At 39.3% G+C, this 12170-nt stretch overlaps 1 protein-coding gene across 1 annotated transcript in view; it reads right to left on the bottom strand.

The window, feature by feature from the left end:
- The window catches only part of Adamts19 (ADAM metallopeptidase with thrombospondin type 1 motif 19), a 209084-nt gene that overhangs the window by 52406 nt on the left and 144508 nt on the right, over positions 1–12170 (bottom strand). The window contains exon 16 of the mRNA XM_052742227.1: positions 5541–5621. Within this exon, the coding sequence (XP_052598187.1) occupies positions 5541–5621 (81 nt within the window). The remainder of the gene's footprint in view (positions 1–5540; positions 5622–12170) is intronic.

The following is a 12170-nucleotide window of genomic DNA, read 5'->3' as shown; positions in this document are numbered from 1 at the left end:
TTTTGCCCTAGTGCCCTGTGTGTAAAATTGCAGAGTAAGTTGGATTCAGTGCCTTTTGAGAGGTTTTTTTTTTTGAAGTCATAAGCTATAATGATTTTATAAAGAAAAGCATATGGTGTATTCATTTTAGGCTAACTGGTCAATCATTAACAAAAGAATGCTATAATCTTCAGAGAAGCCAATAGTAGTGAATATAATTTAAAGAAAGAGTACTGAAAAGGATAATTGTACTGGGAAGTGACGTGTGTCCTATGCAATAATACACAGTTTGATGTCGATTCGAACTGTTCAAAAGTGATAAGTCAGCCGAAGTTCTATTTTCATTTATTTTCCTAAATTTATCACAGTTGAAGACTTCTTACAATCTCCTTCCTGTCCCCAGAGGAGCCCTGGGAAGACTGGTTAATGGTATACATCCGCTTGCAGGTCTTTAGCATCTAGGGACTTAACGCTGTTGTTACTTCTGTATTTCCTCATCAATTACTATATATCACCCCTTACCCAAACCTAGAAGTCACCTTTGAATCCTTACTACCTCTCAACATAGTCACATTTCAACATGTTTCAGTTCAACTATGCCAGTGTCTCTGGAAGCCTGTTTTTACCCATTTCTGTTCTACTCTGGGTTGATTCTGTTGGATCACTTTGCTTACATCCTGTACTTTATGATCTTCATTACATTAGTAAGGAAAGGAACATGGTAATACATATAGCAAGACTCACTGAATCTCTGAGGTAGCATTTGTGCTATTTAGATGAATACATGTTATTTTGAGAACTGATAATAATTCAAAATAGAAACTTAAGACAGATATTAAGACTCAACATTAGACTGGGTGTTCTTTTAATAACAGCAACAACAATAACAAAAGATTAGATATGTGTATATATCTGTAGCAGGAAAGAGGTGAGGTTGACAAAATTGTAGGTATCGATCACAGAAGAGAATAGTTTTTTTTGTTGTTGTTGTTGTTTGTTTTTGTTTTTTGGATTTTGGAGACAGGGTTTCTCTGTGTAGTTTTGGAGCCTGTCCGGAACTCACTCTGTAGTCCAGGCTGGCTTCGAACTCACAGAGTTCTGCCTGGCTCTGCCTTTCAAGTGCTGGGATTAAAGGCATGCGCCACCACCACCCAAGAAAACATTTTATAATTACACCTCTTACTATATTTTTACGAATCAATTTTCTAAGTGCAAATAGGAAGAAAAGAACAATATATATGGAGTTAAAGGGAAATGTGTTCAATTAGGATTTTTACTTTAGGAAATTCCAAATGTTACATGAAAAGCAATGACTTTTCTCTTTTTTAAGATTCACCAAAGATTTAGGCCAGGGGCCAGAGAGATGGTTCAGTGGTTAAGAGTACTTTTGCTTTTGAAGAGGACCTAGGTTCAATTCCTAGCACCCACATGGCAGCTATAACTCTAGTTCCAGGGAATCTGATGCCCTCTTCTGGTCTCCATGGGCACAAGGCGCTCAAGTACATACACATACAGACAAAACACCTATACATTGAAACAAACAAACAAACCAAAAAACTTAGCTTGGTATATCTGTATTCAAAACACAGATGCTGTAACTAGACACCCTGGATTCAAATTCAGAACCACAGATCAAAGACTTCCGACAATGGACAAAAAGTTACATGCATTTTATGTTATTTCTTCTGACATTTTAATTGGGGTATTAGAAGTATCTGCTTCACCCAAGTGGTGTAAGGCCGTATTTTACAGATACTTGTTACATGTTCTAGAACAACCACTCCACAGGTGTAAAACATCCTTCCTTTATACAGTTCATTCAAAATGTTAATGCCATTTCACGCACAGCAGACTTCATCTTTGCCACCGCAGAGGAGGCAAGGAGCCAGGCATCTTCAACAATTAACCCTGGAGCTGCGTATGATACAAATAAGAAAGTTGAGACCATCGTAAGCTATGGAGGGAAGTAACAAAGCGGGAGGCTGTAATAGCGAGTAGCATGATGGAGCTCAGAGAGCAGATGGAAAGCAATAGTTTTACCCATGTGGCAGGATCTGCAAATGTATCGAGGCAGCATGGGGAAGAAAGGCAAGGATCAGGGAAGACTATTGGTTGCAGCATGAACAGCTGATTAGAAATGAATGGTTACGGTAAGCTGAATAAGGACTCCGTAGATGCTCCCCATGTTCCTAAATATAGACATCATATAAAATCCCAAGGTAATGAAATTGTGGAGTCGTTTAACAGGGCTCTGCTCTCAGGAAGGGGGTTAGTGAATTCGTTAGAGTCTGAATAACTTGCCAGCCCTTTTCACCTCTTGAAGAAACAAAATGTCTTCTGCAAATCTGGACTAGGCCTTCAGTAGACAGCACGTACGCCAGGAACTTGATCTTGAATGACCCAGCTCCCAAAATTGAAAAATAAATTTATCTTATTTGTAGACTGCCCAGTCTCTTGTATTTTGTCATTGTAGCTAGAGAAGATAAAAGGAACTGCCTTCTATGGTGTGCTATATTGTCCTGAATCATGATGGAGGTCCTAAATGTCATCACGCCTGTCTTCATAAGAGGTCACTCAGGCAGATTTAAACACTGATAAAAAGGCAACAGACCACGGAGGCAGCTGATGGAGTAATGCTCCCACAAGCAGAGCAATGCTGGCACTCACCAGAAGCTAGGGTGACTGAGTGGTGCCATCCATGATTTTCCAAAGACAATGAGTGTGTGGATACTTTAACTTAGTCCACTGAAACCAATTTTGGATTTCTTGATGCCAGGAGTCTGCAGAATAGATTTATTCCTGCTGTTTTATGTACCCAAGTTTGTGTCAACTGTTACAGAGCCACAGGGAAGTATATTTATCTTGGTGTGGAAAATAGGCAAAGATATTCAGCTAGGGATAGATATAAATCATCTTATTGAAACCAGATTTTTGGTGACTTCCAACAAATAAACATGTAACAGTTCTAGAAGAGTGTTGTGGGATAATCTTTTTGTACACCATGAAGACGTGTCTCTGCCAAGGCACCTTTTGATTGATTTAATAAAGAGCTGAATGGCCAATAGCTAGGTTGGAGAGGATAGATGGGACTTCTGGGCAGAGATGGGAACTCTGGGAAGGAATCAGAGAAGGGGAGATCTGTCAGTGAGACATGGAGGGAATCAGACATGCAGTGTGGAGGAGAGGTAACGAGCCACATTGTAGAACATAGATTAACGTAAATGGGTTAATTAAAGTTATAAGAGATACTTGGGAACTAGCCTAAGCTAAGGCCAAGCTTTCATACGTAAAAAGAAGTCTCTGTATCATTAGTTGGGAGCTTGCAGTCCAAAGAAAGACCATCTACAGAAGAAATTCTCTGGAGACAGAGTAAAGTAAAAAAGAGAGAAGGGGCCGGGCGGTGGTGGCGCACGCCTTTAATCCCAGCACTCGGGAGGCAGAGCCAGGCGGATCTCTGTGAGTTCGAGGCCAGTCTGGGCTACCAAGTGAGTTCCAGGAGAGGCGCAAAGCTACACAGAGAAACCCTGTCTCGAAAAACCAAAAAAAAAAAAAAAAAAAAAGAGAGAAGGTCTTAGTCCAGAGCCCCAACACATGGGAATATTTGGAGATTATGTTCAGGGTCCAGCAAAGGGGATTAGTAAAGGGGTACCCAGTGAGAAAAAGGAGTTATGGACTAGAAGCCAAAAGAAGAAAGAGTTTAATGAACTAAGGAGAAACAAATTACTATTTACATATCAAATAATGTGATGATTGGGTTTGTCAAAAAAAAAAAGTCATTTGATGACCTTTATATGTTAACTATAGTAACTATTCAGGCAGACAGAGAAACTAAGATAAAAACAAAATTGTAGGCTATGGAAGAGCCAGCATGAAGGTGTCTCATTTACAAAACCGTCTTATTTAGCTGCACTTGTCAGGTTATTAAAACTCATAGAATTGAAAATCATCCTGAGACATTGCTATATTTTTGCAGCTTGGGAATAAAGAAAGTGTACATAAGTGTGATAGGCACTTATGTGTCTCAATCACCTAAAACCAATATCTTCCAAAACTGGGTATTTGGACTTGAATTTGGTATGATATTCTTGTACTTACAATACATTAAAAACCACAGTCAGTAAATCAGATCAAATTTATACATGTTAATAATAAACTAATGAGAATCTCACATAATCAAGGATTTCTCTTGCTGTCTTTCCTTCTCACAGGCAAATCCTAACGGGAAAATAATCCAAAGCCAAGGCTAGACTGCAGAGTAGAAACATTATATAAGAAGGATTATTCACCATGTGCAAAGGGTTTTCCTTTTTCAACATTTACTGTTCAGTTGAGAATAATAAGGTCATCACTTTTCTCAAGCAAAAAGTTCCAAGGTATTTTTAAAAGATAATTTAAAGTGCAGTGTTTAAATTCTGTTTGGGTCCCTGTCTGACTTCATTCTAGTTAACTCCACTATCTGTGATACTTTCTCTTTCCTATTAAAAATTATCAACTGACCTAATTAAAACATGGACAACACAAATTGGACTTGTTTTTCTCTCTCTCTCTTTTTTTTTGTTGAGTGAGTGTGTGTGTGTGTGTGTGTGTGTGTGTGTGTGTGTGTGTGTGTGTGTGTTTGTGTGTGTGTGTGTCTGTGTGGCCACAAGGGAGGTGGGGGTCATACCTGGAAGGATTGGGAGGTAGGTATGATTGTGGTGCATGCATGATGTAAAATTACTGAATAATCAATAAAAATATTATGTAATAAAAATATATTAAAATAGCCAATCCAGTCTTTCCTGCTACCAATGCTTAAATTTTTAAAGATATCTTTTCCATAGGTGAGTTTTCCTGGAGTGAAGCAAGACAGAGAGAATCTCAACACAAGTCAAACCCTTTTAACTATTCATGGCTTCTTTTGAGTGACAAGATTTCTTATTTCTTTGTTGTTGTTATTGTTTTTGTTTTCTGTTTCATTTTTTCGAGATAAGGTTTCTCTGTGTAACAGTCCTGGCTGTCCTGGAACTCACTCTGTAGACCAGGCTGGCTTGAACTCACTGAGATCCATCTGCCTCTGTCTCCCAAGTGCTGGGATTAAAGGCGTGTGCCACAACTAAGAGGCAAGATTTCCTATTTCTAAAAAAAAAATCATTACTCAAAAAAATCCTTTGCCGTCATACATGGAATTATATGTATTTGCACATACACATATGTCTACAATGAAATAAATGTGTTAATGAATTAATTGTATTATATATACATATATTATACATATATTTTGAACAAAACATACAAAGTCATTTATTGAGTCTTTGTTTTAGGTTTTTTGTTTGTTTGTTTGTTTTTTGTTGTTGCTGTTTTATCATGAGCTAACATTTGGAAGTACTTGACACTCTCTGAACAGAAAACCAAATTGCTTTTGCTCCTGGGACTCCTTGGAGAAAGGGAAACACTTGCTTAATATTAGAATAGACACTTTCCAGGAAGTTCAAGTGTGAACCTAGAAACAGACTGACTTTGTTCCAGAGCGGGGAGCTGAGCTCCTACTAAGCACCTCTGTCTGAGTCTGCAGCACCTGTTACCTAAGTAGCTGTGTGCCGGCTTTTCCTCCACAACTTTGATTCTTCTTGCTCCGGCAGGGATCACCAGCACTTCCACATAACCTGTAAGAGTCAGTAAAACATGCAGTGAATCTGGAGTTCTTATAAAACTCTTCTCCTGATTGAATTGTCCCACATGCCTTTGGTTTTAGCTACCACCACCATGTTTCAAAGGCTGTGGAGGGAAAATGCTTCCTTATAAAGCTGCCATGATTTCAGGTCAAGTTTCTTGGAAAGACTGAGCACAGAGCTCTACTGAGGAGGTAAGAAGGCGATTGGACTTCATGGAGCACTGTGAGCAAAGGAAGAAGCCCAATGGCACAGCCTCCGTAGACACGCAGTAGGACAAACTAAAATCATCCCAGGGAATTTTGCCCTGGGAATTCCTCAAGCTAGACAAAGCAGAGAAAGTCAAACATTGAAGACACCACAGCTGGCCTGGATCAGTCCTTGGAGTGGCTGAGTGCAGCAAGAGAGAACAAGATTTCCTGGGAGATTAGGATTAGACAGTGGAGGGCCGGGCGGTGGTGGCCACACACTTTTAATCCCAGCACTCGGGAGGCAGAGGCAGTCGGATCTCTGAGTTCGAGGCCAGCCTGGGCTACAGAGTGAGTTCCAGGAAAAGCTCCAAAGCTACACAGAGAAACCCTGTCTCCAACCCCTGCCCCCCCTAAGGGATTAGACAGTGGAGCTGGAGAGAAGTAAGTGAGGTGTAGGGCCACAGGGAGAGGCCTGATGTCACCTCTACAGGTGTCACAAAGATAAACAAAAGGCACAACTGAATGTCCTCAGGGAATATCCCAGCCCTGGTCATGGTTGTGATACTTGAAGTAAACGAAGGTGGAATAAAATGAAAGAATATACAGGAAAAGAAGGAATTGAGGTTCCACTTAGGGAAGAATAGGAATAAAGAAGCCTACATTTAGCTTAATAGCTTTTCTAAAATTAGCATTCCTTTTTTTAACATTCTGTGCAAATCCACGTATCTAATGAAAATCTGACTTGAGGCTTTAAAAAGGCAAAGAGACAATTTCAAAGTTTTCTCCTGTCTATTTATTATTGTGATTCTTAAATGTTTAGTCATTTGGCCTAAATAAAAACTAATGTGTAGTCCATCTAGTAGCAAAGATAAAATAAAAGCATGTGGCGTGTGTGTGTGTGTGTGTGTGTGTGTGTGTGTGTGTGTGTGTGTACATGCACCTACATGCATAGGTCAGAGGTTGACCTCATGTGTCTTCCTCAGTCATTCTTTACCTTATTATTTTGAGACCGGGTCATTCATTAAACCTGAAGCTCACTGGCCGGCCAGCAAGCCCCAGGGATCCCCTTGTCTGCTTTCCCCTGCACTGTGATTTCAAATGCTGAAGGTCCTGCCTGGCTTTTTTTTTTTTTTTTCTTCATAGACGTTAAGGATTTGAACTCCAGTCCTCATGCTTGTGTGTCGAGCAATTTACCAACTAAAACATCTCCCCAGTTCCTGGGCATGTGACTTTTCAAAAATCAAGTCTTCTATCCAAGACCCTGATTATCTAATTACTCACTGAATTTCTCATTTTCAGTAGCAGCCAATTTCCAGCTCCACGTGGAAAGCATTGACATTATGTCACACAAACAAAATAGCAATGACAAAAGACACAGGGTTGGTGGGTATTGTGCAGAGACATAATGTAGGGTGGACACTTAAGGTGGGAGTTATATAAATTGTAAAAATTAGGTTAAAATATAACATGGAACATTCTGGTTAATTCTGTGTTCGAGAATGTAAAGAAGAGTTTTAAAGCTGCTCCCCTTTTCTGATTCCACATTGCTTAGCAATTCACTGCTGTTCTTTCTTTAAACGTGGGCGTATACGACTCACGTTTGAAAACACTAGCATCATCCGGAGCAGAGAACAAACCATACAAGTCAAGGGAGATTTCTCCAAAAGACGTAAGTGGACAAGTTGTCTTGGGAGAATGTCCATAGGAAGAAAAAGGATTTGTTTTCTGTACATAAAGGAGAACGTGGGGAAAGTGGTGGCATCAGCAGCTCTTGAATAACTTACGTCTGATGGAATGAGAGGATGCAAAAGGCTAAATCTACTACGGAAACTTTAAATAAGTACCAAAGGGAACAAATAGATCGCTTGGGAGCTGCTAAAATTGGTGAGGGACTTTAACAGAATCTGCTTTGGAGACGCTTCATCCAACAGATGAATTCATGAAGGACAGTGACTGGAGACAAAGGATGAACATCAGGAATAGTCAAGGCCAAGAAATAAATCCAGAAGATGTTACAATTAAAAAAAAAAATTCTGAAGTTAAAGATTGATTGAAACTTTGGACACAAATAACAGACACATGGCACAGCGGGGTCATCGTGTACACAAGGAAATCAAAAGGGAGTGATCTAGTGTGGTGAGAACTTGCTAAGTTCAGCAGTTTATATTGAACAAAATACTACAATATTCCAGTACAAACACCCAGTGTGAGCTCTAAAGCGCCCAGAACTCCAAGAAAAGTCAGGGTATTACTGATGGACCTTTGAAGACGCCCCTGCACATGCAGCAATTTAAGCAATAAGTCAAACTGCCCTTAGAGAAAAAAAAATGAAGAGGAAGAAAAGTCAAGAAAATGAATTTGGTGATAGTTTTTAAGAACACAAGTCTGAAAAGAACTATGCTTAAGAAGGGAGTGATCTGGTTGACCGTGGTATCTCCATCTTAAGAGATGGTAGCCAACCATGTTAGAGCTCTAAATATGAAAGGAGACCTCAGACAGCCCACCAGCTGCCCCATTCAGGAGAGCACTGTACGTCTCTCAGCAAATAAATTTAGTAAGGTATAAAGAAGATATTAAATTTCAGGATTTAATGTTTAAATGTAGAACAAAATGGAAGTTGTACATCTCAATTCTTGCTTGAATTTAAACATGAAAAGGATTATATGATAAATCAGAGCAAAAGTAGTCTCTAAAATCATGGCTGTATACTGAAAAAAATCCTTAATTGCATTGGCCAGTTATACTGATTCCCAAGAAGAGTTGGGGAAACATACTAAAAAATAAAAACATGTGAAGGTAGAAAGTCATGGCAGAGGTATTTTCAGTGCATAAGGCATTTGGGCACATTTGAGAATATATTTTTTTAAAAGAATGCAATAATGACTAAGATATAGCTTAGAAGTTGGACATGAAGCCATTGAATCCTGATTCTTTCTCTGGACAGTGGGCATCATGCACAGATACCTTCTATTGTACCACCAGAGACTGCAGTCTTATCAGCATCCTAAAATGCCAGCAGCGATCACCATCTTCAGGGCATTGGTAGCAGAGTCACAGGTGGTATGTTTTTAAGAGGTTCTATATGCTAGTCACCATTATTATTACCTTAGACAAATTGCTGTATTTAGCCATGATGTGAGTGTAGAAAACGTATTTAAATAAGGTTAACCATTCTTATTTTGAATTTCAGATTTTAGAGTTTGAGATTTTTGGTAGCCAACCAGAAATTTATATGCAAATATTCACTTCTGTAAACAACTCTGAAATTTAGAACACTTTAAGTCACCACAATGTGTCATCTCACTCTCCATTTCCTGCTGTGATGCACTGTTCCTATTCTACAAAATGAGGTAGAGGAGACCATGACCCTCCAACTCCTGTAGGAACCAAGCAAGCAATACAAAACTCCAAGAGCACACTTTCACAATCCAAACCAGCATGTTCATTTTCTTATACAAAGAATCACACATTTGACATCCATTTTCTTCTTCTTTTTTTTTTTTTTTTTTTTTTTTGGTTTTTCAAGACAGGGTTTCTCTGTGTAGCTTTGCGCCTTCCTGGAACTCACTTGGTAGCCCAGGCTGGCCTCGAACTCACAGAGATCCGCCTGGCTCTGCCTCCCGAGTGCTGGGATTAAAGGCGTGCGCCACCACCGCCCGGAGACATCCATTTTCTTCTTATTGTTAACCAGGTGCACATAACTTCTCAAGAGGCCAAACACTGAAGCTACCATTCATTCCTTTAAGAAGCTATTGCTGGGTTAGGCAAGTCCCAACGAAAGATGCAATAAATTTATTTTCTAGCTCCAACAGAAATGATTTAGCAAATGCTGCATAGAGCATGGGGACTGGACACACCCACATGCATCTGCACATGGTTACTCACACAGCATCTACAGTGTGCATGGCCAACTGGGTAAAAAGGCTACAGATCCCTTAAGAAATTCTAGGAAGTCCATTAACTGTAGGGATAAAGGAGTCTTGAGAGAAATGAAGGCAATATTCCTAAAAATCACAAGTAGACGGAGCTTGTGATAGAATTAAGAACTCGGGCAGCTTTAAAAAAAAAACCCATAAATTCCTAAGTAATGTAATGCTTCAATATTTGTTAATGCTTCAGTATTAAGTAAATAGATAGTGACTGATTGATAGTAATTGAAAATGGGGTGATGGACAGAAATAGCCATAGTACTTTTCCTCATTGAGTTTGAAATGTAATGGAGAAAAGGAATCCAAATAAATGTAAAATTCCCAGTTGTTCAGAAGTACACACTACATGAAGAACTGTCACAAGCAACTCTGAGGTACACCACATGATAAACTATGGCAAGAATCATTGAAAGAGTCACAAAGGATAGGAAGCAAGGCTTTTTCAAATCATAACATTTAACCTGAGAGCTGTTCATCTAGCAAAACAAAGAGGAGGTAGATAGACCACATTTGCCAAAGTGTGTTGCTGTGAGAAAAAAGTCAGCTTTGCAACTATTAGAAACTTATTACCTTAAATTAGAAAAGGAAGGAAGCTACTTGGGAGGTGACCCTGGGGAGAACACAGGGACAACACATGCAGAGATATTCCTAATAGTTTAGGTCTCAGTGGTTTATATAACAGATTTTAATATGGCATTGAAACAAAAAGGGTTTGAGAGCAAATAACAGGAAAAAAAATCTATGTAACCGCAGCCAGAACGAAAAGGGTCACGAAATTTTCAGTGGTATTTCTGGGGTCACAAAATTTTCAGTGGTATTTCTGGGGTGCAATGAGGCATTATTACCACCAAATAAAGAGCTCAAAGCTCAACGTGCACCAGTGTTCTCCAGAGCACAGGTCACATGTGTACCAACTGTGCAAATGTTCTTTACAAACACAATACTATATTTCCTCGGTCTTTAAGATCATAGTTGAATTACTGTATGGTAAAAACTTCCCCTGTCACAACTGTGGCTAGAGTGGGCAGGTTAAGTACATCAACATTTTTGAGCTGAAGAGCTGAGACTTTGTTTCAGCTAAGTGCATCTTGTCTCTCCTAAATGAGTGCTGGAAGATTCAGTTGCTTATCTTATTCTGTTAGGGCACAGCAAAACAAACAACTACATTTAACAACTCACAAAGGTTCATCTGACTTTCTTTCCAAAATGACTCACTTGAAATGACTTCAGCTTTCCTTGATTGCCCAACATAAACTGATTGTACTACACAATATAACTAATTCATATTTTATCAACAGAAATTTTATTTTTTTAACTAGAGAATTTAATTTAATGCTAATGCAAGCACATAATAGTCATGAAATGGAGGCTGCAGAGATGATTGAGAACTTAAGAGTACTTGCTTGCTCTTACAAAGGACCCAAGTTTGGATCCCAGCACAGTGATATTTTATTTGTGCACCCTAATAAAGCTTATCTGAGGATCAGGGGAAAAAGCCAGTCACTATATTAAACATAGAGGTCAGGCAGTGGTAGCACATGCCTTTAATCCTAGCATTTGGGAGGCACAGATTCATCCAGATCTCTGTGAGTTCAAGGCCACACTGGGAACAGAGCCAGATGTGGTGGCACACACCTTTAATCCCAGCACTAGTTAACCATAGAGGTCTAGAGGTCTGTACAGACAGACAGGAAGTGATAGAGCTGGGCGGAAAGAGAAAGTGATGTAGCTGGGCAGAGAGAGGAAGTAAGATGGCAGGACACAGAAAGGTATATAGGCGTGAGTATACAGGAAGTAGCTGTCTGGAGGCTGAGGAGTTGGTAAAGTGAGGTTGGCTGTGGCTTGTTCTATTCCTCTGATCATTCAGTTTTCACATCAATATCTGGCTCCAGGTTTTCTATTAATAAGACCTTTTAAGATTCGTGTTACACAGCACCCTTTCAGAAAGCTCACAACTGCCTGTAACTCCAGCTCCATGCAATCAAACACCTTCTTCTAGCCTCTTTTGGCACCCCTCACACACATGGCATACACAGAAACATACACACAGATGCATACTTAAACCTAAATAAATAATAAAACGCATCTTCTAAAAAGAAAATATCATAAGTGATGGCCCAACAGATAACATGTCCAGGAATGGAGTTGATGAAGCACAGAAAATATATGCTTTTTCCGAGTAAGCTTAAAGAACTTTATATGCAGTGATATGTGTGTCTTTATGCATACATGTATGTATATAAGTGTGCATAGTGTTTATGTATATATTTATATGCATCTGTGTGTACATATGTGTATGTATAAAATACTTGTGGGCCATTAGAATTTGGTGGAGATACTATCCCTTTCTGTGGTGAGAAACTTGAAACCCACACTGCGTAGATCATTTATGTTCATTCCACCTGCACATCTCCCGAGTGTAG

The sequence above is a fragment of the Peromyscus californicus genome, unplaced genomic scaffold (assembly GCF_007827085.1).
Source record: "Peromyscus californicus insignis strain IS unplaced genomic scaffold, ASM782708v3 Scaffold_17__1_contigs__length_78620276, whole genome shotgun sequence".
Taxonomy (NCBI): Eukaryota; Metazoa; Chordata; class Mammalia; order Rodentia; family Cricetidae; genus Peromyscus; species Peromyscus californicus.
This window is presented reverse-complemented; position numbering and strand designations above follow the sequence as displayed.